The sequence below is a fragment of the Paramormyrops kingsleyae genome, chromosome 24 (assembly GCF_048594095.1).
Source record: "Paramormyrops kingsleyae isolate MSU_618 chromosome 24, PKINGS_0.4, whole genome shotgun sequence".
Lineage (NCBI taxonomy): Eukaryota > Metazoa > Chordata > Actinopteri > Osteoglossiformes > Mormyridae > Paramormyrops > Paramormyrops kingsleyae.
In genome coordinates this window covers 4,912,859-4,939,526 of record NC_132820.1, presented here as the reverse complement: position 1 = coordinate 4,939,526, position 26,668 = coordinate 4,912,859, and the positions used below count along the sequence as shown (strand labels likewise).

Sequence of the window (26,668 nt, the reverse complement as noted above, 5' to 3'; positions counted from 1 at the left end):
ATCCCCCCCCCCCGCCCTATTTCCTGAAGAACAAGCATGACATACAGGGCGGGTCATGATCCGGATCTCGACCAGGCTGTTAGGGCTAAAGATTCTGGGAATTCGGGCTTGGGTCTTATCCTTCAGAGCTGAATCCATCCATCCAACCAACCATCCATCCATGCAGAACGTAAATTTGTTTGGAAAATCTGCCATTAATGCTTGTCTAACCCAGGGCTACAGTGGGCCTTTCCCAGAAAGTGCAGGACACACCCTGGACAGGATGCCAGACGACCACAGAGAACACACACGCACACACACACGCACACACACACACACACACACACACACACACACACACATACACACAGTAAGCACAACTCAGATACAACAGTCCACCCCAAATGCCTGTGGAAGGAATCCAGTGCAGTCCCCAAGGGCTCTCACACAAAACACGGCAAAACCTGTCACACTTGCCGCATTCCAGTCGAACCTGCAACCCCGACAGCGTGCGGCCGCGGCCCCGCCCACTCAACCGCTGTGCCGCACACTGACGGAACGCGCTAGCTAATTAGCATCAGGCACCGCTAACAACAAGTCCCTGGCAAGCAGGAGGCCGGCGCTCGGACCTGCCCTGCCTTCCCACGTCGAACGCGTTCAACACAGAAATCCAAACCATGGGAAAAGAAGGGAGCAAAAAGAAAAACAAACCAAGAAAAAAAAAGCCTTTGTTGCTGAGAAAGTTGATGTTCTGTTAAGAAAAAGAATGGGGCCGAAGGGAAGATCACAGATGGCGAAAGCGTGACATGTTTGTCATCTGAAAACTATGTCTGTGAAACCAACAAAACAAACAATTTGGATCTGCGATTTAGCTGTGCGCCATTAGCAGAGGCGGGGGGGGGGGGGCGGGAGGGGCGCGGGGGGGCCGGCAAGGAGGGACACACAGAAAGACCAGTTATTCATACCAGTCAGCGTAAAACAACCCAGTAAATAAAACCATTGTTGTTTTGTCTTCAAGACGGTCACATGTGCATTCAAAGGCTGAACTTTTGGGGGTTTGATTTTTTTTTTGTCCCATAATATAAGCAAGATGATCGTTCCCTGTTTGTTCTGCTTTTTAAAAAAAAAAAAAAAAACAGCCGACAGAGCCCCTCTTTCGTTCCCTCGTTCTTTCCATCTTTCGTCCCTCCTCCCCTCGCCTACTCCAGCGCTGCGTACCCGCGTCCCCCGGTTCAGCAGAAAGAAACGGAAAAACCTTTGACTTAGCACGCTGCGCGGAAGACCCACCCCCCCCCCCCCCCCCGCAACAAATCCAACAACCCCCCCCCACCACCACCAGGCAAACATGTGGACGAAGGGAAAATTGTGCTAATACAGCAAGGAAACCTTCTTGCCAAATTAACCCAGTAAAAACACAGCGCTCACCTTCCCTGTAAAACCCTAACAAGCTGTAAAATGGTACGATATTTCTAACTCCAGGTAGTCAATAAAAAAGCACTTTCCCCCCACGGGGTTTAGGTGTAGAGCCTAAGTGAGAATTGCCCCCGATCCAGCTGCTATTTGGGTTTATGCCCGCCCCTTATGTTTCGCATTAATAACCGGACTACCTCTCAGTTCATGACCCTCCCCTGCTTTAGTGGGGAAAGAACTGCGGACGGAGAGGAGAAAGCGAGAGACACAGGCCGGGGTCCCCTCATCCTTTCTGCTACACCCCCCACCCCTCCAACGGACTCCCATTAAGGCTTGAGGTTCGGCATATTCCTTCACAAGACGGTAGCGTCCTCCTGCAGGCGAGTCTCCAATCGACGGCCTCGTCCTCCCGCCTTCAGAAGACGTCCACCAATCAGAGCCCTGCAGCTTCATAACACCTGCAGCTTTTTTTTCTTTCTGGCAGATGTGCAGTGATTGGTCGTGCCGCTCGCCGGTCTGTCGTGCGGTTGGGCGAGGAAAGTGGAGCCCGTGGATTGACCTATGAGGACGGACCTGCCAGGGGCTGGATGCTAGCAGGCCGCACCGGCATCGGGTTCCAATCTGCATTCCGCTGGGAAATGTTTTTCTAATTCTCGACATAAAGTTAACCGTAAAAAGCCGGCATGTGGTAACATTTTCTCCCCCCCCCCTCCTTTAAAAAGCATAAAATAATCTCTTATTAACTGCAGAGTCTGGGAGAGCTGGGCCCAGGGGGCAGGCGATTTACACGGAGAAACACCCCCATGAGTTCGGGAGGAGAAGGAGCTCAGCTGGGGACGGGGGGGGGGGGGGGGGGTTGACTGCACTCCGCTCAGTTGGACCAGGACTCCACACTCACATCAACACCTAAGCCACGGCCGGCCCACAGAAAGCTCACATTCATGGCAAAAAAAGCGGGGAGAGTGTCAGAGGAAGTGAAAGGCCATTCAGGGAGAGACACGTCTGGCCTCCACGACTGCGCCGCTTTCCTTCGGCCGTCAGAAAACCAAATAATAGCTGCACAGACTCGAGCGTCTCTGACGGCGATACGCTGCTCCCTCTGCCTACCCAGAACCACCCAGGGCCATGTTTTCCTACCAAGTGTGAATAATTTCAGACACGTACTGTATAATTGTACGAAACTGATATGTGTTTATTTAGTCCTGTTGACCGGGGTCAAATCACCACTCTTTCATTAATCTTGCAGCGATCCAGGTTTCTTAAAGCAACAATTCTCTCTACGATCTTCCTCGTTCGAGTCTGGAAAACCTATCAGGCTGGGGGTCTTTCCCATTCGCACCCCTGCCTTACGTTCAGGGGAACTCACACAAGCGGCTGTCTCCTTCATATCTGTGCTGCTCCTTATGTGGGTCATCCCAGGAAATTTACCCAATTCTTTAGGTTTCATTTTTAGGATTTAAACACTTATGACAGGAGCGTGGGGAAACTTGTGGGTTTATAGTCCGCTGAGTGACCCTTTATAGGATGCAGAGAACACCTTACACTGTTATGATCTGGAGGAATCATGGTCCGTGATGCTTGTTGTATCTAGTAGAACGAGGCCACTTAACACGCTACTTAACACACCACAGGACAAATAAGCTTGAGAGAGACACTCCCACGCAAATCCTTTCCCGCACGTTGAGCAGTAAAACCTGCAGGACCCCTGCGTGCCTGCGAGTACTCCGCTGCAGGTCGACGGCATGCACACCCCGAGACGAGCTCGGCAGGCCAGGTCATAGTGCCAGAGTCACGACGTGGGAGTCACAGCATGGGAGTCACAGCATGGGAGTCACAGCACAGCGCTGGTGCGCTCTCAAATTAGCTCACAGACCTCTCTGTCCCCCCTCCCCTTGAACTGAAGACCAATTGCAGGTTTGGGGGAAACAGCAACCCCCCCACCCCTGCGCCCCCCCCCCCCCCCCAGAGCAGTACACAGCACATGCCTTCCTAGTATTGTCATCCCAAGCTGGATAACACCCTTCATTACAGCAGGCCAATTGTCGGCCTTTTCCGGGACAAATTATATAAAGAAACAAAGAGAGCCTCCACACCCAGGCGTCCGCAGCTGGGCACATCGACCCGGGCTCTGGGGGGGCGGCGGCGTCAGGGACCCGCGCGGGGAAAGCTAAGCGCTAAGCGTGTTTTGCTCTTCTCTCTCTCTTAAAAATGAGTAATGCTCCTGCAGTCAGTTTTTTTATGCATTCGATCCACTTTCTGTTGTTTTTTTGTTTTTTTTCCCCCTCTCACCCTCTCCGTGTCTGTCAGCAGTCCTACGCGTCTTTCTAGAAAAGTACCAGAGCAACGTTCCTCGGCTGCTTCCCCAGCCCGGCCTCTGATCTGTCACTCACGCCTCCCAAACGGAGACTCGCAGCCAGCTAGACGTGGTGTGTGGCTTCGTGGGTTAGGAAGCTGTACCACTGATCAGAAGGTTGCTGGTTTGAATCCCAGGGTTGGCAGAAGTGATTTCAATGCTGGATCCTTGGGCAATGCCCATAACACCCAGTTGCTCCAGGGAATGACTGACCATATTTTCTCAAATGTATTTCACTTTGGATACCATCTAGCTACCCACAATGCACCTCTCCCCTTGGTACCATCTAGCTACCCACAATGCACCTCTCCCCTTGGTACCATCTAGCTACCCACAATGCACCTCTCCCCCAGTTTCCCAGGGGGACTCCCGGTGCCGTGTTTGTGGAGTCGCTGCCCTCCCCACAGAAAGCAGGAAGAGCGGAGCTGCTGGAGGCCCAGCAAGTGCCACTGGGGAGCGGAGATCCAGGCAAACCGCGGCAGAAAGCTGCATCCTCGACGACTGGCGTGATGGATGAGTTCCTGCGGAAAGCGGCGCTCCAGATGTCCCCCAGCGGCGCGCGCGGCCAGCCCCACGGCCACGGAGACGTGTGAATTATGGTGTTTTTCATGTCATTTCTGTTGTTGTTTCATTGAAGTGCTCCTTTGATCCCGCTACCTGGTAAAGGAGTCACATGTGGGTCCGGCTAGCGAGGCCCGCCTTCCGGAATGTTCCTACGCTCAGCAGTTACCCAAACGGCAAGAAATCAAATTAGCATTTTTCCATAATTGTTTGCAAGACTGACATGTCAAGAGGCGTATGCTTTTAAATATGAAAATGTGACTTATTAAGCATTTATGTATGTTCAGCTTCAGTCTGATTCAATTATATTCTATTCAGTTCTGCTGATTTTTATACAGCACTCTTATAACACTGTTGCCCTTAAGGGCTTAACAAATATTTAGCTAAAGTGTTTGAACCAAATTATGCTAATTCTCATAGCTTCCTGCTACGCTTGTCGCAATGTCTCACTCGGGGTGTGGCCTTAGCCGGCCAATAGGTTGTTAGACAATAAGATGAAAGATAAAAATGTCCCGTGCGCAGCTCAGCACGGACCTGAAGAGGGCGCCACCACGGCTGACAGAGCCAATCAAAACAAAGCAGGAAAAAGAAAAGGATCAGAAGCAGAAGCAGGAGTCGTCGTTGCCGTCCTGCTCGGAACGTTCTGTAAATAAGATATTCCTTTACAGCTTTTTATTGTAACAATTGTAGCAGCACGGAAAACGCAGCGTGAAAGCTGGCCGAATTTGAGACGCACGCGGGGTGCGAAATGCAATGCCCCCCCCCCCCCCACAGGCTGACGGCCGCCGGCTTCCTGTGGGAAGCTCACCACCTACGGCCTGCCTACTGCTTCTCCTCCAGCAGGAAGTCATCAGAATGCCGGGGAGTCGCGGGTGACAGCCTCGGGGGGCCGCCTCTCACCTCTACCCACCCAGGGCCACTTGGGACTGCTTTTTTGCACCCCCCCCCCTTCCCCCCCCCCTCAACCCCCACCCCGGCCCCCGCTGCACTTTTGATATTTCGCCACAGGACAATTGACCCGACCCCCCCCGATCCCTACCGAACACAACTGCAGATAAGTGAGGGGGAGGTCGGTTGGGGGGGGGCGGGGTTCAGATTTCAAGCATTTGTGACCAAACGCCCACCCCCCAATCTCTGCCTACCGTGCAGCTGAGGAATGAAACGATACAGATTCACACATAGTTGAGCGGTCTGGTAATATTATACCGATCTGCAGTGTGGTGTTAAATGGCTAAATCACCCTGTAAGGAGTAACGGGGGGGGGGGGGGGGGGGGGGAAGAGCCTGCTTTCCTGTCTGCGAGGACCTAGGGAAGCAGTAAATCTCTCCATAATGTATTTGCTCTTAAAAGACAGGGTGCTGAAAACGCTGGTATCGGCAATGCCCCCCCGCCGCCGTTTGCAGTGCGCCGCAGAAAACCACCGCGGAGATTTTCCGGGAAACAATATTAAACACCCTCCACAGGCTGCAGTAATAAAGAGCCCTCAGTTCCTGTCATTTTTATTCTTTAATTTCGGCAAAAGAAAAAACGTGGCTTTTATTAATGCCAAAATGTGCAAATGTCACAAAGCGGCTGCTTGTGGGATGTGTGCGCTAAACGGGGCCTTTGTGGCCCCCGATACCCCCCCCCACCACACTTAGGAGACCCTGACTGACCCTCCCCCCCCCTAACATATTCTTATTTGAAATTATGCTTTATTTGCCGTTAATAAAATTTGAGAATAGGTACAGCATCCATGATGCATTTCGGGGAGTTTAAAGACCTCTCTCAGGCTCCCGGAGAAAATAGCTACTCTGGTGAGGATGTGATTTGAACCAATGACCTTCTGCTCACAGGCGCAGAAGTGCCCCCCCCCCCCCGCCCCCAGTTAAAGCACATGGCCCAGTGTACAGTCAGGATCCCGATATCATCTCCATCCGGATAGCGGCCGGATAGCTTGCCTCCCAACGTTTCCTCGCACGCCCGCTTTGCTGCGGGTTTATTTATAGGCCCCCGCCTTTGAAGCCCCCGGCCAGTGAAGAGCTTCTTCACGCCGCCGACATCAGCGCCGGGTTATTTTTAATCGCGTACACAAACAAGCGTCTCGGTAATTGCAGCGCGGCCGCTGCTTTTAGGAGACGAACCAGACTGCGCGGCTGTTTCCAAATGCGACGGATTCTCCGTTGCCCCCGTACTGTCAGACTGTTAAATTACAGGCCGGGCGTGTAACGCATGGGGGGGGGGGGTTGTTTCTGTTTGTGGTGGCAATGATTTGACTACATCATTTCCAGCGGAGCACTTAGAGCGAGATCCGCGGGCAGGACGTCCAAACAAATCAGCGATGTGCGAAAACAGACTGTTGCTCACTCTGGTGCTGGTGCGCGTCCCTCTCCCATGCCGAGTGAGAATGTCTTCTGAGGATCGGGGGCAGTCCTGAAGCCCGTTACCCCCCCCCCCCTGTGTCGGGGGGGAAGGGTATGCATCATGGTGGTGAGGCGGCCTCATTACATTCCATGAATTTATTACGTCGCTCCGGATAAATCAGCCGCCCTGCCTGAGTGCGAGAGGCCGGGTGGCGGGATACGTTTACATACTGTATAACCGGAAGGGTTGCTGGTTCCAGACCCAAGATGGCTCCCCTTTTACGCTGGAGTTTCTACTCTGGGCTATTTTTTATTTTCTTAATCTTATGTTTTCTCATCTTTTTTATATTATTTAGTTTCTCTTACACATTTCCTTTTGAGCACAGTCCTAGAAACAGGCGTACAGGTGCTTCTCTGTGTGGAGACACAGCGTAGGTTTGCATCTGTGACAAATACACCTTAAAGCTTGTAACTTGGGACACGTCTCTAAATAAATAAATACAAAGGCAATAAAATCAATCTCTCTTCGGGTTATATCTTAGTTTCTCGCTGTTTCTTCTATAATCAAATATACTTAAAGGTAAGAATGTGATCAGAACACTGAGGACACCTGCGAGGCTGAGCGTCCTGTTCCGGTACATTAATTAAGGGGATAAAGACCCGGCTAAAAAGACTGAATAAATTACGAGAAGCGATATTTCATGGCAAAAGCACACGGAACGCCCCGCCGTTACGGTGCTAACCCGGCGTCCCGTAAAAAACTCTCCACGGCTGAGTTTATTGACCACGCCCGCCCCCCCCCCCCCCCCCCCCACACACGCGTTTGTCTCGGGAGAACGAGCGGGGCGGGGCCGCGGCGGCGAGAGAGAGGGCGGGGGCGATGAGCCATAATGACCCTCGTAAAGTGGCATGGGATGGGCGGGGCCTCTTCCGTGATTGGCTGCGTGACGCCCCTGACGGAAATGCTCCGCTAATGGGCTCGTAAGTCTGAGGTAGCCTGACACCCCTAAGAGCACCAGTATATCCGGGGCCCCCCCCTCATTCGGCCCCCGCAGACCACCATCACTGCCAGCAAGCCCCAGCCCTCACCTATCCATCTATCTATCCATGTATCCGGGGGTTCATCCATCCATACATCCATCCATCCATCCATCCATCCAAAGCCTCATTAAGGCAGTGACTGTACCGACCTGGCACTCACTTCACAAATGATCATCTCATCTTCTCGTCCTCCGCATTCCTAACTCAGGACTGCGCCCGGCAGGAGGGCACTGCAAATCCCCTCTGAATTATGTCAGACGTCCAGCGGATCAATGGCAAACGGGGGGGGGGGGGGGGGGGCGACTCGCAAACAGGGACACGGCACAGCCTGTGGGCCTGAATTTCGACACACTCCTTCCACGCCCGACCCGACCGGAGACAGAGAGATCCCACTCAGCGCTCCCGGGCATCGGGATTTATCCACCCCTGGAGCGCCCGGCCACTCGGGGTCATATATCACATCCCTGCATGGTGGGGGGGTGACGGATGCGGCCAGGGTGGACGGGGGTGCGGGAAGGCATTTGTAATCTCGCGGCGGTGTTTCGGAAACCTCGGCAGCGGCGCTGTGCGCGGGATTAATCCACCCTGTTTCTGTCTTGGCCGCCAGCGAGTGAATCGGGGCCGATGATATCAGTAATGATTCGCGGCTTTTTCAGAGTGGGGGGCTCCCAGTCTGTGCTCTCGGACTGATTTACCGTGTTGCTGTAACAGCCTCTTCCTCTCATTAACCTCCTCCCCAGCCACCCTGCTCTCTCTCTCTCTCTCTCTCACACACACACACACACACTCCCCCCGGGGGCTCATCTCACACCCACCCGCCCCCCCTCCCCAGCCGGTCTCACATTACAGCAGCTCTCTGAAAGGCTGGCATTCCAGATCAATGTCTGCTTCTCCGAAACACACTTGTCTTTCATCGGCTGTAATGACAGATGGACACGAATAACGTACACGAGCCCCCACCCCCTACTCCCCCCCCCCACCCCCACCATAACACCCCAGCAGTTTACACTCCCAGTCCTGAACCATTAACACATAAATTGATGCCACTAGATTCTTGGCCACTAGCGACTGGCAGCCTTTGGAATGATCTACGATGTTAACCGCACCGTTCGGCTCGTCTGTTTTTAGCTGCGCTGCCTGCCCACACTGGCCTTTAGAACATACTGTAATGAACAGCAAGGCACTGTACAGTGTAAAAAAAAATGGCGGACAGGACATTGTTATGGACTCTGGCGCAATATAAAAGTTCACCGCAACACCCCGAGTTCACCGAAGGTAAGCACTCCCGTTGGGTTTACTTCTGCATTCCTGCAGGAAATGCAGATCGGCAGCCTTTCGATCGCATTTGTTGCGGCGCGAGAGCTGAATCTCGAGTGGCGTTTTGGAGATCTCTGCCCGAACGTTCCCGAGTAGGGACCAGGACTTCCGACGAAAATTCAGGACAAAGCTTGAGAAGGAAAGCCTGGCGTTTTCGCGTCCCTCCCCTCTCCTCTTTCCATTGCAGAATCCGCAGGGCCCAGCTGGCGGTGACCTTCGACCCCTCGTCCTGACTACAAAGCAAACAAACCATAAACAGAGCAGCTCCGGTTCTGCATTAATGCACTTTCAATAAGTTTCTGCTCCCCCACCCGCGCTCACCAGCGCCAGCAGGATCCACTGGCAGTGCCAACATCGCGGGATGAAGATAAGCTAATTAACACTGTAACAACATAAAATTAACACTGTAAACACGGTACGCGTCAGCTGCCAGGGACGGTCGCACATACTGACAGCGCTGCCGCACGCCTCCAGCTACAAATTACCGCTTTGTCGGCCAGGGGGGAGAATCGCTGTTTTGTCCTCCAGCAAAGTTACTCTGTGCATTACAATTTAGAATAACCAACTCCTTCCGAATTCGAATTCCATTAGGATTAGAATTTCAGCAGAATTCCAAAGAGTAGTTTCATTCTTTAACTTGACACCACGTTAGAATTTAAAATAGCGATTCCCTCAAAAACAAAATTCCATCGGAATTCCATTAAAATTAGAACCCGACCAGAATTCCATTCTGATTCTAACAGTTTTATTGTTTCATTCTTTAAGTGCATTAGAATTCCGAATAACAATTCAAAATTCCATTAGAACTCCATTCTGATTCTAACAGTTCCATTGCTGCGTTCTTTGAGCGAATGCAGAGCACAGGAAATTGTGCTTTGCGCGGCCCACAGCCGACTAAAACGAGATTAAACGATTCCAAGCCGGAATCAATGCAAAACATGTATCAGGCGCGGATCCCTGACAGCGCATCTACAGGAAGGTGACATATACAGAATAATTCTGCCTCGGCTTCAGTTCAACATACACATTATATTAAGATGGGATTGAAATCATTCAAAAAGGGGCGGGCTGGGGGAGGGAGAGGAGTCACGGAGATGAAGAGCTCTCATTCATTCTGGAATCATGGCCGTTGGCCTTGATTATTACCAGCTAAGTAGGTGCACCGCACATGATGCTAAGTGGCCAGCCGCTGCCTCGCAGCCTCGCTGCCTCGCCGCCTCGCACCGCCACCCAATAACTGCCGAAACCACACGTCTCCATATTCATAATTTCCCCGTGTTTTCATTATGGCTGCTTGCCCCCATTCCTCCCTCCCTCCCTCGCCGCTTGGTGCCGTTGAGCAATTACAGAAATGGGACCCAGGTGGCCCTCCATCGCTCTTCCCACTTGAGCGGCCCGGTGGTGCCTTGACGGCTAATCGATTAGCGCTCTCATGAAAGCCAGCGCCGCGACCTCTGACCTCTGCTAAGCTCCTGGCCTGACAGCTGACAGGAGGAGTGCTTTATTTGACTGAATTATAAAACAGCAGCCTGCCGCCCCCCCCCTCCCCACCCGCCCCCGCCCCCGGCACCTCTCTTATCCTCATACACGGGGGGGGGGGGTTACCTAAGGTGGGACCGCCGCTTAGTAGATGCGGGGGAGGGGAATGAAATAGAAGAAAAACAGGTGGCCGTCGTACATTAATCCCGCGGCGATCGAGAGACGAAGTGGCGATCCTCTCGACGGCCATGCTTTCTGTTATCGATCTAGGTCCCTCGCCGCCATACAGGAATCGAGAATCAGGAGTCGAGCTCGGCCACACAACCGGAGTTGTTGGCGTCTGGATCAAGCTCGGTGCCGCGTGGAGACGGGAGACGGTCACAGCACGGCGTAATAACGGCGTAATAACGGCGTCCACGGCTCACGCCAAAGCGTGAGGATGGACTGAATACGGGGCAGTAAACTGGGTCACCGTAACAGCTGAATTGTAATAAGTACAATGCATACAATTAAAAGGCAAGAACAATTTCTGATAATTGGGAAAAAAGAACTGCGGCCAAATTACGATAAACTTCAAACGTTCCAGCTGAAGCAACCAGAGCGACATAGCATTGAAAACGGTGTGAGGCCTCGGAAATCCAAGGAAATCACCGGGAATCCCTCTCTTTTTACAATAGCTTATGATATCTAAATCGGAATCTTCAATGTGTGTTTGCATAGGTTCCTGCATGGATCTATAAAATATCTCAATGGGTTTTTTTGTTTAAACTGTGTCACAGTTATCCTCCAAATAGGGGAAGGAGAACAGCCAGAAGCTTCTTTCTTTGTCTAATAGCAGTTTGGGTAGGGGGTGGCGCGAGTCTAGCGTCGTTGTGCGTGTGTGTGTGTGTGTGTGGTGGTGGGGGGTCAAGCTATCGTCACACTCCGTGCAAAAATTCCCCCAGGAGATGCTTCACACAGAAACCATCTCCAAACCGTCCTTAATGCAAACAAACGGCGAGGAGGACACGGGCCGCACATTTCTGCCAGCAGTCGCTCCGCGGCACGCGCCGGGACGTCATCGCTCCCAAGCCGCGGTATAAATCACCGCTCAACGTGCCGTGTTATTTTTTTTTTAAACGAATGGAGCCTCGCGTAGCCACGCGTAAATCCCCGAGTTCGTAACCGGGATGCGGAATGAGGCAAGGTGAAAAGTTACGGCGTTGTCGTGTTTCGTTCTCATCATGTCTCTGGACCACGAGCCACCGTCCCTGGATCGACCGGTGGGGACAACCATGCAGGACCAGAAGGGCCCAACAGAACCAACCGGGGCAAACACAAGAAGGCCAACCTCTGCCCCTAACAGCTCCCCCGGTTGCCCTTGCGAGGAAGACACACAACCTTCAGATCTTAATTCATACTCTAGCTTCGAGTTAGAGGCATATATTAATTGGCTCGGTTGGTTATGTCCTCTGATTGGAAAGTCACTTGTACAACGGCCACATCTCTGTTGGCCCCTTCAGCAAGGCTCTCAACCCCAACCGAAATGCTCTATGGAGGCTTGATCAACGACTGACTCTGCACTCAGACCTCACCTCCGTACGTGTGTGTTAAAAATGCGTGCAAGGTGGCATGTGCAGAAACTAACACGTTCCAGTGTACCTGTCCTCATACAAATGAGAAATAAAGATTCATCCATTCAAAGGAAGTTGTCACATGGGCATCCCATGATTCCAGAGCAGCCCAGGCCTCATATCCTGCCGCCTTGATGCTGGTGGAACTGCTGCATCCCGCTCAGTGACATACGGATGATGTTCCGGACTGAAGATCGTCCCCTTGCCCGGTGAGTCACCCCGCAGTCCGTGGCTCCCCATCCCACCCGACACCACAACATGGATTACATCACCGCCGCCCCACCGCACTCCTGTGCTGCCTGGCCGGCCCGCCCTTCGCGAGCCGCGGCGCCTTCCACATGCACAATCGCCGGCCATCCTCGTCGCTTATTGTGCGATCGAGAGAGGAGCGACGCTGAGGCAAACCCTTCCTCTGTCGCTCCCCCAGCAGAAACCTCTATAAATACTTCCTGCCCCGACAAAAAACGAGTAAACAAACAACCACCCGGGCTGAAATGGGGCGGGGGGTGAAGAGGAATGTTCTGGGATATATGCATCAGTGGTTGCCTGTCTACTTCCTCCCATTTTAGGACGTCTCCACCGTGCCTGAGTAGAAAGGTCTAACTTCCTGTAGCTCAGGGCCAAAAAACTCCCAGCTAAGCAATGAACCAGGGGCCTACAGCCCAGGAAATGAAGCCTGAGGTCCTTCTGGAAGACCCCTTCATCTTCACAGCCCAACCGTCCGGGGACAAACTTTTCAGATTGTCCCCTTGCCCTCAGGAGAATGCTAACCCCCCCCCGAGGACCCTAAGCTGAATTCACTGGCTTGGATAGAGAACCATGGATAGTAGCTCTCCAGGACCGGAGCTTTAGATGTTAATTCTGTTTGCAGAGCCAAACATAACGGAGGAGGAAGGCCTGGTGCCCTCCAGTCTCGGGTAAACAAATGCTGGTTTACTTCCTTAGATAATCCATCACTGGCTGATGAACACCAGTAGACCCAGGGATGGTGGCCCATTTTCTAGGGACATGATGACAACTGAACACGACGACGTCGTAACTAGCCTCAATCCGCGTGCCGGTTACGAGCTCGGGATATTTACGTCATCACGTGAAGTTACATTTGTTCAAGTGCCCAACAGAGATGTAGCTACTGTACCAAGCATGGGACTTGAACCAGTGACCTTCTGATCATAGCTGCTCACAATGCTAAACTTCCCCATTCCTAGAAAGTTAAACCGAAACGTGTCGTCCTTCCTGCAGAAAGACAAGCGCTGTGTCACAGGCAGATTCGAGGCGCTCGTTATGGCAGTCTTGGGTCCGGGGGTGGGGGGGGGGGTTAATCTATCCGCCAGAATCATCCAGGAAAGGTTGTTCTCACGCCCAGAGCAGTGCGGCAGAGAGGAAAACATCCGCGTTAAACTCCAGGCTGCATGATCCACCAGGAAGTCAGGGGACATTTTACTGGGGCTGAGAAAAATGGAACTTGGGGGGGGGGGGGGTTGTAGGGGGCTGCGGTGACCCCCCCCCAATGTAGGACACCCGGCCACGCTGCAGCAAATGCACATGTGTGACCTCCGCACTCCACGCCAAAGCCAAACATAATATATGCCGGCGAAGAATCACTCCTGACATTTCCAGCGCAGTCACTGGCACGTTCCAGAAACCAGTAAGAGGGGGGGGGGGGAAGCCCGCAGAGGGGATGGGGGGGGGGGGACATCGCATTTTGGGCGAAAAGAGGGCAGGTTGCACCCTTCAGCGCACCGTGGCCCTGATTCGGAGGCGTCGAGTTCGCAGCTCATGCCGCGGGGCATGAACGCACCTCAGCTGCCCCCCCCCCTCCTGCCCCCCCCCTCGGGCTGGCGAACGCACGGCGAGCACGCAGCCATCCATTAAACGTGACAAGCTTTGCGTTTTTATTTAGGCGATGCTATTAATAATGAAGTGATGTATGGCTTCTGCAAGCCTGTACCCCCAAACACACACACACACATACACACACACACACACACGCGCAGATGCCTCCTGCTTCAGCACCAGCGTGTCCTCTCAGTGTGACCGCGGGCCCGTGTCTCCCCGTGTACGATACGGTACCGCAGCACTCGCCGTTTCAAATCCCATGAGCCTTTGCAGGGGAAAGAACCCCCCCCCCCCACCCCACCCCATTCTTCTTCTGTTTTTAGGTCATGTGATGATGGGAAGAGCCTAAGCCTCAAGACCCCAGAATCGGAACTTTAATCTGAATTAATCTGAATTTAATCTGAATTTAATCTGAATCAATAAAGTATCAATTTTCTTACCTCATAAACGAGCGAAATAAACCCGGAGCTCTTTAAACGTACCAAAAAAAGGTTCCTTAACTTCCTAAAATGCACATAAAACAGACACAGAATCCCACTTCAGGTTTGGCAGTTTCTCTGCGGTGCCCAACCCTCCCGGCCAGTCACCTGACTACGGGGAACACAAACAGAGACTGGAGTTAAAAATAATTAAGTACATGTCATTCACACGGCACCGTCTGCGTCTTTCCCCTGACGCGTACGACCGAGCAGCACTGACCTTCTAGCGCCCCCCCCCCCCCGGCTGAATGCTATGGTGACTGTTTCTGTGTCTCTCCACCACTGCGGGTTCTTTTCACGTCGTCCTCCCCGTAAACGACATCCATGCTCCATGCCTCTCGATTTCGTTTCGGCGATCCTGGAACAACCTTCTCCCAACTTTCTCTGCCCCCCCCTCCCCCATCTAAACAGGGAAGCAACAGGTACTCGCTGGCCCAATTCACCCCTGGCTTGTAAACCAGCTGAATGCTGATTGGCTCCTCTTATGCTCCCTGCCTTAAATAATTCGAGAGTCGCCCCCGGCCTGGTGTGAGATCAGGAACGCCACGGATCGCGGGTCCGAACGACCAAGTCGCAGCCAGGACACATGAACGAAAACCCGTTAGATCCTGCTGTTGTCCGTGGCCAAGCTTCAGCCAATGAGAAGAGGGAAGCTGCTTGAGTGGCAGGAGCCGGGAGTACACGCCCCCCTCAGAGGCCGTAACGTGCCCCCCCCCCCCCGCCCGGGGCAGCTCTCGACACCCCCACAGAAAGGAAAAATGACTCATTTCATCACATTTTTCCCACAGCTTAAATGAAACTCCCAGAATAAAATAACGTACGTACATAATTATCGTAAGGAGAAAAAGAGGACTTGGCATTTTTAACGGCACGGCAGCCAGCTTCTGTAGTTACACTACATTTGACTATAAAAACGACATTATTTTGGTGTTCGGGCCCTTCTGCGCAGAGTTGACGGTTTCCCACTGAGAAGCGTTTTCCTTTTTAACGACAATCCTGATGAAAAAAAACGCACACTTCTGCCTACTATATGGGCCCAAGGGTGCTGGCATGGACCAGGGGGGGGGGGGGGGGGGGGCAATGCATGCAGGCCGTCCCTCCAAGCCGCAGACTCTGCAGTAACGTGAAGGACCAGACCGGCAGCATCACGCTGGAAGCCACTGGCTGTTAACAATCATCACTTTAAGATTTATTTCACCCCAATTTATGTTTAATAAGGCCTTGAGTCAACATGGAGTATTTCAGGCGTTGCTGGTCGTTTTGATTACACGCTGATCTCTTGTTGTGTTTCACGTTTTTGAAATGAGAGATAATCCCTGAAGCGCAGTCAGGTGGGGGGGGAGGGGGGAGGAGGGTGGTTGACCTCAGTCTCTGTGGCACACAGACCCCCCCCCAATTCTCCCCCGTCGGGTTCGATTCAGGAGCCCAAGCCGGCAGCTAGACCGCGCAGAATCGCAGCCCTCAGCCAGGGGGCGCCGGCGGGTCCCCGGCCCCCTCGTCCGCGAAAAGCGAAATTAGCGGCAAGCGGTCGGCTTGGGGGCCAGAGTGGCGAATTAGCATGGAATGCAAATGAGCGGCTCCTTAATGGTAGAACAGGTGCAGCCGGAGCCCCTAAATGAGATAAATGAATAAAACATCCCAGGGCACAACTGGGAAACCTGACACAAAGTCAATGGCATGAATAATTCACCAACACCCCCCCCATAACTCCCCCCCCCCACCCCTCCTGAGCAAGGACTGGGCGCTGCTGACCTTTCCCCACAGGAAGTGGAATCAAAACATAACAATGGGGACGAACACTGAGGGGGGGAGGGGGATCGGCAGACACGAACGCTGGGTGCCAACTAATTAAATAAATCCACGCGATACTTTTTACGGCTTAATTCCAAGACGCGTCTCGCTTAACTCGGCTTGTGTCCTTCCCTCGGCTTCTGAAGCTGCGAGGGTCTGGCTGCGATTTAAAGAGGGAGGGGAGGAGGAGACGGACGCCGGAAAGACGCCCGCGGGGGACTGACCATGTCGAGTAATTAAACCAATTAATGTATCGCCGGGATGATGGGGTGTCTCTGCTTTGACTCAGTGCTTCTGCACCGCTGAGGGGCGTTAATGAGATTAGGGAGCCCCAGGTGTTTAGCTGCCTGCCTGCGGGTAAGGGTGTGTGTGTGTGAGTGTGTGTGTGTGTGCGCGTGTGTGAGTGTGTGTGAGTGTGCACGCGCGAAGTCCCCACAATGTGATAAAACCTGTCAATTTGACATTGTGGGGACCATGTTTTCGGTGCCCACGAGGGGAAACTCAATTTTATAATAATCTGTGGCTGCAATCAAAAAACTAAAAACTAAAAAAACTATAACGTCTAGTATTTTGTTTGGTTACTTATGGTGAAGGTTAGGGCTGGGTAGGGGTTAGGGTTGCTGGGAATAGAGATTTGCCCATAGAAATGAATGGAGAGTCTCCACAAAGACATGGATACAAACGTGTGTGTGTGTCAAGGTGGGATGGGGAGGCACGTGAGAGGAATTAGGACCCGCGGGGAACGATGTAACAGATCAACAACGACCTTCATACTTTCCCTGAGATCCGGCAGGAGTTGCCATCGTTACTCTAACCGGACGGCCGATCACGGTAAAGCAGACAGTCAATGTGCTCAGACTGACGTGACGTCGCTCTAGTCCGGCCAAAGCAGACAGGTTATAAGCACCATGTTCGAGAGACATAAACAAGGTTTAGTTGGAACTGTGCGAACATGCCTGTGTTTAAGACAGTTAAGGATGCCAGAGAAAGTACTAATCCACCACATTTAACAGCACATGTGACAAAGTCTTAAAATCTACATGCCAGCGGACCGAAAGCAGAAAGACCTCTCTGCTGGTAAAGTCAGCGGTCTAACCGCTGCCCATAAACGGATAACCGCTGGTTTACAGTCTCTGCAAGAATGTCGCGGCGTTATGAAGCGGATTATAATATCGAATTTTCAAAATGTTACAGCGGGAACGCAGGAGGCTCAACCTTTACTAACATCCTGTTTCCTAGACAAATGAGGCTTTCTTTAAATTTAACCGCAAAAGCAGCAGAGTTTGAAAATACGAAGGCTGACGAGTAAAATGTAGGTTTATACATAAAATGCACAAAGTTTTGGCTAAAAAAAGATACTGAGAATATGCAAAATGTGCTTAGCGAGCTGTGACACTCTCTGCATGTGCAGTTTCACTTCAGCCTGTCCGTTTCATTTTGGAGAGAACCGGGGGCATCATGATCGCGACCCCCCCCCCCTAATGACACCCACCGCTTCCCAAATCATGTCCTGGGGGCCCCGCTGGAGGAGAGGCAGCCCCCCCCCACCCTCTCTTGGCCCTCCATTCCTACAGCGCACACAGCCGCATGCAACGCCCCAGCTAACTTACAGGAAACTCCGCCATAGTGATCCCCCCCCCCCAGCCAGGAAGACGAGGCGGACCGCCCACAAGTATCGATTTAGTTAAGCGGCATGAGAAAGAGGCTCGTCGAGGGGGGGGGGGGGCGAGTTTTCTGTACTGCGAAAAACAACCTCGCTTTCGACAGGCGAGACTGATGCACTTTGATAGCCATATTTTTGGGGAAGATTCACCTCGCTGATGGAAGACAAAGGAGAAAAAAAAACACACAAAAAAGATTTCTATTTAGTTCAAGAATTTAAAGAATATGTATTTGTTGAATTCAGGTGCTTAAATTTAGAAAACAAGGCCTTGGAGTCATCCTGAAGAGCCTAGGCTAACGATGCGTTAGCTTACGGCGCCTGGATAAGCCAGCTTTCTGTGGTGCCAGTCTGGGAGACAGTGCAGTCCAGTGTCCTTTGCTCTGGGTGAAAAGATGCTCACTGGACACCTCGGCTATCCAAGGAAGTGAGCATCACCACCCCTAGCATTTCAGGCACGTGAAATATAAGCACCTTAAATGTGCATGATAGCATTAGCATCTCGATTAGCATTGAAGCCTGACCGTCGGTCCTCAGTACCTGAAGTACCTGCTGAGCTACACTTCTGAGGCACAGACCAGCTTCCTATCTGCTGCTAGAGCAAAGACCCCCCCCCCCCACCTCTCTGACACCCAACCCCCCCCATGCATTTCCCTGGCCACCTTCGGACATCCATCAGGCCCCCGTGCCCCCACTCCCGCCCCCATGACTGGCAGATGTATCGATGCTTTGAGCTGAGCAGGAGGCTTTGGTTTCAGACAGAGCTGGGAGGGGGGGGGGGGGCGCAGAAGGGCAGGTTGAGAAAACAGAGGCATGGAAGGGGATACAGGCAGAATGAGGTGCCAATGAAAGAGAGGGAAAGTGGAAAATAAAAAAAAGGGGGGGGGATTAATTTAAGCAGGACAGATGTCAATGGATGGCACAGGGTAATTTGAGAAGAGGGGTGTGAGAGAGAGAGGGAGAGGGAGTGAGAGAGGGAAAGAGAGGGAAAGGGAGTGAGAGAGGGAAAGAGAGAGAGGGGGAGTGAGAGAGAGCGAAAGAGGGAGAGAGGGAGTGAGAGAAAGAGGCAGAGAGGAAGAGGGATAGAGAGAGAGGGAAAGAGAGGGAGAGAGGAAGAGGGATAGAGAGAGGGAGAGGGAGAGAGCGAAAGAGGGAGGGAGAGAGATAGAGAGAGGGAGAGAGCGAAAGAGGGAGGGAGAGGGAGAGCCCATGGAGGGACACATGGAGCTCAGGCGCTGCTCCTTCGGAGCAGCCAGGCGGATGATGGGATTGTTGACAGGGAGGCTCCAAATCGTTAACCCCATATTAACCCAGACAGGCTGAGGGCGTTGCCTCCTCTACGCTCCCTTCTCGCTTTCGGGCTTCGGTGAGCCCCCCCATGCAACAGACCACCAGCCTGACTGAGCTTGATCCAATAATAGGTGTATCAGCCCGTTCCGGGAAGCACCACAGAACCGCGGAGCCTGTGAAAAGTAACTGGCTGATCCCGCTTATCCCTTACATACTCGATGAGGGGAGCACCGAGGTCCGGCGGAGGAAGCGGATAACGACGGATCGGCCTCATTCTCAAACCGCTACAAAGACGCCCCGATATACATACCATCCTCATCCTTAGACTGTCCGACAGAGAGCTGCTTAAGTAACAGAGGCCCTTCTGTCGCTCTTGTAATTATATCACCCCGGCACTGTGCGTCCGGAGCACTTCTAGGTGGATTACGCAGCTCTACAGAGCGGGAACACCGACAGCTTCGCGCCAAAGTCTCTGAGATTAAAGGCTGCAGGGTCGAAGGGACTCTTAAAAATCGCTGAAGTCGGGCGAGGCTCGCGATCCACTTAATATCACATTCGGCTCATGTTCCTTTGACTGAGGCTAAAATGTCCTTTGGGCTGCGTTTCTGGGGCTGAGGCGACACTGCCCCCCCTCTCTGACAGCTCCTCCTGGGGGAGTCAGTCACAACAAAGTTGACTATCCACACCTGCGGGTCCCTCGCCTACCCCAGACTGACTTCCATGCTCACGGAGCTGCCCGCCAGTTCAAAGCTCGGCTCTCGCCTGGTCGTACCTTATTCTTCTCTGAACGAGAAAACAAACAAAGCGGGAGAGGAAATGAGACAAGTCCTGGAATAACAGAAGCATCTCCTCCGGGCCTAAGTTGTGGGAGGCGGGGCTTGGAGTGAGAGGCGGGGCTTGGAGTGGGAGGCGGGGCTTGGAATGGGATGGGGCAGAGGGAGGGGCAAAAGGAGATTATAATCAGTGAAACAGGAGGTAAAGAGGCTCCTCCACTCCTACTCAATGTCAGAGGGCTAATGTACATAACTGTGTTTATGAGTACAGATCATGGCAATGGGAACAATTAGGCTACCAAGCTCTCCGTCGATGCCAGGGTACATAAAGGTGCCAAAGACATGCACACGCAGCCACACCCACGCAGCCCCACGCAGCCCCACGCATGCACGCACATACGCAGACACGCATCTTAAAACGCGGCCTGTTTCCAGCCCCGCGGAGCCGACGCTGATTTACCGAGCCTCCTGGTTGAGTCGAGCCGCGAACGGGAAACGCTCGCAGAAAAAGGCCGGCCGCCACCTGCCGGCGTTGCTCGACATTCATCACCCTGATGGAGTGCTTCCTGAATGCTGTTCTCCTCGCTGTTTGTGGTTCTCGTTGTTTTTAGCTGCGAGGTAGCGGTACGCGGTACGAGCGCTAACAGATCACAGAGAGGCGCGTGTCACAGAGAAACCTCATTAATCCGTCGCCCTCGTTACTCATTAGGAGATCTTACCGTCAGCGTGGTTAATTACTGCTTTAAAATCTCCCTAAAACATCAACAAATCAACGAGCGTTACTGATAGGGAGGGAACTGATTGGCCTGTATCCTCCACTGTTTCTCTGCTGTGTTTTGACTTTGCAGTGTTGGGTTTATAATCCGGGGGGGGTCCGGGTTCTGCCAAGCAGAAAGCCCTGTTGCCTGCAAGCATCTAGAAGAGCCTGCCAGTGACACACACACACACACACATTTCTATTCACATCTTTTCTATGGGCAATGACGACCTTAACCCTACCCATCCCTAACCTTAACCATAAGTAACCAAACAAAATACAAGACTTCTGGCATTTTTACTTTTTTTGTTTGTATTCACAGATTTTTATGAAATTGAATTTCCCCAAAAAATGGTCCCCACAATGTCAAAATAATGGATTGACCCCACAATGCAATATACAGATGACCGACACACACACACACACCACTATGCACATGGCAGAATACAATTCTACTCCAGAGTGCTGTTTATAAACTATACTCTATGACAACATTCTTCTTACGATTACAAATTAAAAACTGAAATAAGAATGTCGAAACTGAAGCCATTGTTTAAAAACGTGATGCATTTTGACTTAATCGAAACCAGAGCCTCCAGAATAAGTTTATAATTATTCAAGATCGTTCGACGGACGCTCCACCAATGCGCCGTCGAAGTTTACAGGACCCTGAAATTCTTGCATCTCGCCCCCATCTTTGTGGGTTTTCTCCCCACATAGCAGCTCTCGGGTCTGCGAGAGAAACCACAAATCAAGCTGAGCAATAACTTCAGCATAAACAGATACATTTGCTTCCCCACAGAGATATCTATCTTATTGTTGCAGATGGGCTTTGTGCGATGCCTGCTGTCCCTGACGGCACATGCAGCGTTCAGACGGAAGTCCCTCTCCCTCCAAAGAAGAGGGGTGTTGCTTAACGCCCGCCCCCCCCAAAGCTTGTCTAAGCACCCCGCAAAAGCTGCTTAAACCACAGTTTGAACACCCACCCCCCCCCGCTGAAGTCACCTCAAGCAGGCCGCATGGGGGGCCGTCAGGGATGACCCCCGCCCCCGTCACACATATGGAGGACCCTGGGGAAGGAAGCGGTTTGCAGCCTAGGGGGGGAGAGGGTTTCTCTGCCTATGGAATCGCCGCCAGCTAGGGGGTTTGGGGGCATTCACCCACTGGGGGGGGGGGGCGGCAACAAAAACACACAAGCAGGCCGGCCAAACTGTACTGTGTCAAACGCAACCCCTCCCACATGCTGTCTTGAGAATCCAAGGAGGAGAGTGAAGGTCCTTCGCTCCCCCCCCCCCCCCCCCCCAGGCCATGTGCTCAGGTGGCAGGGCGCACAGCTGCCCCCCCCCCCCCCCCAGCATTCCCTTGGCCCCTCACTGTCCTCCCCAAGGGGACCGGAAGACAGAGGATGACAACAAACACCGCAGCAACCGCCCTCAGGTCTCCAGTTACCCCGCCGCAGGAAGCGGCGGCAGAATCGCCCGGCGACCGAAACGTGCGGTCACCCGGGGTGACTGTCGTCGTGGAGACCCCTTCACCGATGCTCCGTCAGATGACCTCAGGACGTGTCTCAGCAGGACAAGACCCCTCTCCCCCCTCCCTTCGTATCTCATAGGAGGTTCCCTACCTGTCGATGATGACAGGGTCAGAGGGGGTCTCGTTGCGATTCCCGCAGCTCTTCTTGTCGCAGCAGCGGCTGTGTTGGGGGGGGGGGGGGGGGGGCGGGAGGAGACAGGAAGTGTGAGAGACCGTTCCGCTGCAGCATTACGCGTTTTACACGCTCTTTCACTCTCAAGCTATCGGTCACGAGAGCAAAGACTCAATTAGCTACCGGGGGCACTATGCTTAGCAGCTTGCCTCTCAACGGGGTCCAGATGCAGGGGGGGGTTCCATTACAGCAGAGTAAATGGTGCCCATCCCTGGCAGAGGGACCGGGCGGGGGTGGGGGGGGTGCAGGAGCTGAGGATGATGGGCCATCAAATGAAGAGGGTGGGGGTCAGCCTGGAGCGATCGGACATTAAGGGCCTCGCTCAAGGGCCGACGGTGAACTCGCTCCGCCGACCCTGAGATTTGAACCGACGACGTTCCGCTCTCAGGCACAGCAGGCCTCGCCCGCAGAGTGACACTCGTGCTGATCTACGTACGGTTGTCGGAGCCGCTGCTTTGATCTGACTTCTCCTACCTTTAGTTTAACACTGATTTTTTAATCAGATGAGCTGGACATGTAGGTCTGGAGGACACTGTCATGTCTCCTTGCCAGAGTCCACATTTTTGCTCCTGAGGCTGGAAGGGAGCAAAAACGTGGACTGTCTGTGGGCCCCCGAGGACCGGACTGGGAAGCGCCTCTCTACAGAAAAGCTCCTTTCACCTCCTCAAAGGTCTGCAGGAGAAGGAAGAGCCTACACTACCTGTTCACCTTTGCTATTTTAGGAGAGGGTGACATGGCATTCCTCTACCCTGTCCCCAGTGTGGGCCCGCTGGACCGGGCACCACCCACAGGGGGCAGCACTTGAGGCAGGGATATTCAACCATTCAGCCTCATCAATGGGGGGGATCAGGATCTTCCCAAGCCCCGCCCCCAATAAATATTATGCTAATGTTATGCTAATAAGTACAGGCATAAAACAAATTCGTTGAGGGTTTTTTTTTTTTTCCCTCTCGTTAATTTCAATTTCCTCCCAGAGGGCATCCAAGGAAGTCATATCTTTAATCTCTGTGTTTTCTTCCTTGTAAACCTTTTGAAGAAATTTAATCTAAATTGCTCCATGTAATTACCAGGATCTCAGTGATTATAGCTACCATCATAAGTGTTGTCACAGACCGCAACTGAACCCTTTTTCCGGAAGTAAAAAAACATTGGGAAATATCTACACTCACGTCGCCCACGCTTTCCGTCGCCGACATTCGGACACAAAACACACAGCCAAAAGGTTAAAATCACCTCATTTGCGTTTTTACAAATCGTATCGTGAAAGGTTACCTTGGCGCTATGATGCTAATTTTAGGGAGGAAAAGTGAAGTAATTTTTTTTTTTCCATTTGTCCCTGGTTTGAAGAGAAAGGACAAAACTCTCTCACTCATCGCCTGGAAACTGGCTTGGCACCAGATGGCAAATTGAACCACGCAGCAATTAGCAGTACTGATTAATTGTGAACAGACTAATTTTCTGCTTAGGATTCAGATTGCGTTTGTACCCCACACTGCGAGATCAGCACATCTCTGACACCGGAACATGAGCCATGCGTGGTGGGGGGGGGCGTGTAGGGGTCTCGTGTTTTTACAAATTGGCCTTCCTTCACGTCTCATGCTCTCCTCTATGGACTCCAGTGACCCCCAAGCAACACAGTTCAGGCAGGGAAGACGACCTTGGAAGACGAGAGCGTGAGTGTGACGGGAATTATGGGTAAATGTTGGGACTTTCAGATGCAGACACAGGCGTGGGTCCATGTCCTTATCAGGAGCGTGAGCAGGGGCGGGGCCAGAGGGACATTAGTCCCACCTGAAACCTGATTGGTCCCCTCTCCTGTCACTCACAGCATATTATGACAAGATTGGCTCCTTGCACACTTTCCCCACCTTAAAAAAATCCTAGAAACAGCTTTACTTCTTATGATGCAGAAGACTTTGGCTATCCCCCTCTATCATTCTGCATGAGTCATGGCTTGAACTTTCTTTTTCAAGGATACCCTTTTCCGAGTATTTCTAAGGCCGAGTATTATATGTTTTAAACTCTCCCCTACGAGAAAAGTATTTATTTATTCAGGATCCAGAAGCGCGCATTCGACTGTGTTTACATTTGTCGGGCATCACATGTTCATTTATGTGTCTGTTTGTGCATGTGGGATTTCTTGCATATTTCATCACCGTTATGCGAAGAAACAAGCATTCGTTTCCCCAAATAATAACGCAAAATTTCAAATTGAGTAATGAGTTTCTGCTCAACCTAATTAGCCGGGCACAAGTGAGGTATTTTTAGACAAAAAAAAACTGTGAACACGATTCCCAAGTACTCCTAAAAATAGACAAGCACCTATCCTTGCAACCTAGATTTGAGCAGAAGAATTTTATCTTGTGGGTTTTAATTAAAAGTGCAGGGTTTGATGGCAACTCATCTTCTCGAGTGTCGCTTTTATCTTCGGGGGGGGGGGGGGGGCGGCTTATGTCTTTTCACAGAAGGCTGTAGATCTGACCTGGTTTACACTGAGGAGGAAGGGGGGGCTGATGGTGCAGGTGAGGAGGGATGTAGGGAATCGGTATCCACGGATACGGGTCTGGCAAGACATTCCAGTGCAAAAAAAAAAAAAAACATATAGAACCTAAGAACATCCGGAAAAGTCTTGAATCCAGGGAGCCTGCAAGCCTGGACCTCAGAGGGGGAAGTGATCAGAAGACGAGGACAGGAACGAAGTACAAACACGGCCACAGATGCCGCTTTTGCCTGGCACGTCTCGCCCGGAGTCCCAAGCTCTAGTTTATCACGGGGAATTATGGGAGAGGCACACGGCGAAATGAAGAGCGAGCATTCTGGCAGAACAGAGCTGCGCAGCCGCATGTCAGGGCGATGGCTGTATGGATGGGGTGACACAGAGCTGCGCAGCCGCTAATCAGGGCAATGCGTGTACAGATGGAGTGACGCAGAGCTGCGCAGCCGCTAATCAGGGCAACGCGTGAACAGATGGAGTGGCGCAGAGCTGCGCAGCCGCTAATCAGGGCAATGCGTGTACAGATGGAGTGACGCAGAGCTGCGCAGCCGCTAATCAGGGCAATGCGGGTATAGATGGAGTGACGCAGAGCTGCACAGCCGCTAATCAGGGCAATGCGTGTACAGATGGAGTGACGCAGAGCTGCGCAGCCGCTAATCAGGGCAAAGCGTGTACAGATGGAGTGATGCAGAGCTGCGCAGCCATTCATCAGGGCAATGGGTGTACAGATGGGGTCATGCAGAGCTGCGCAGTCGCTCATCACGGCGGTGGGGGCAGCACATTGCAGTTTGTCTTACCTGCACATGATCTCGTGCGTAAGTAACACCCGGCACATTTCAGGATTCTTGTCTTGGCCTTCATATATGATCGGCTGCGGAGAGAAGGAACCATTAGTTAAGACCTCCATCTGCCTGCGGAGCCCAATACGCACCGAGGGTCTGTGTGCTCGAGTTCGTCGCTGTGCGAGGGGTGACACTTAACGAGCAAGAGGATAATTACTGAGGCTCTCAGCAGTGACAGCATATGGCTTCACACGGGTGCAGTCAGACTCAGTCAGCACACGCTTCTGAACAACCTTAATTTATTGGTTAAAGAAAAGGAATCACAGCAAATAATTTCACCATTTAACGCTTAAATACATGACTACATATTCTAGTAAAAATCTTTGAGAGATCTTAACGAGGTGTCTGTTACATCTGGAAAGAGATAATTAAAAAAACACAACTATATGTCATTCTTAGCTGCCAATGGTTACATCAGAGATCCAGCTGTGTGGCAGACAAGAGGAACACTGAGTCACTGCAGCAGCTGCCAGCGGAGGGTGGCGTCACCATGCGGACCTGCCTTCAGAGTCACTGAGACGTCGCATGTCAGATGAACAGCAGAAATGCAGTTACATGTTCACCCAGGTCCTCCTCTAACGGCAGTGACCCTGTCACCGAGGTCCTCCTCTAACGGCAGTGACCCTGTCACCGAGGTCCTCCTCTAACGGCAGTGACCGTCACCGAGGTCCTCCTCAAACGGCAGTGACCCTGTCAGGGAGGTCCTCCTCTAACGGCAGTGACCCTGTCACCGAGGTCCTCCTCTAACGGCAGTGACACTGTCACCGAGGTCCTCCTCTAATGGCAGTGACAGTCACCGAGGTCGTCCTCTAACGGCAGTGACCCTGTCACCGAGGTCCTCCTCAAACGGCAGTGACAGTCACCGAGGTCCTCCTCTAATGGCAGTGACCCTGTCACCGAGGTCCTCCTCTAACGGCAGTGACCCTGTCATCGAGGTCCTCCT

At 52.4% G+C, this 26,668-nt stretch overlaps 1 protein-coding gene across 3 annotated transcripts in view; it reads right to left on the bottom strand.

The window, feature by feature from the left end:
* Nucleotides 1-26,668, bottom strand: part of LOC111850541 (transcription factor COE1-A-like) — a 113,233-nt gene that overhangs the window by 76,065 nt on the left and 10,500 nt on the right. For all 3 annotated transcript variants that reach the window (XM_023824535.2, XM_023824551.2, XM_072706400.1), the window contains exons 5-6: nt 25,681-25,754; nt 22,309-22,377 (exon numbers count right to left, since the gene is read on the bottom strand). In XM_023824535.2, the coding sequence (XP_023680303.1) occupies nt 22,309-22,377; nt 25,681-25,754 (143 nt within the window). The remainder of the gene's footprint in view (nt 1-22,308; nt 22,378-25,680; nt 25,755-26,668) is intronic.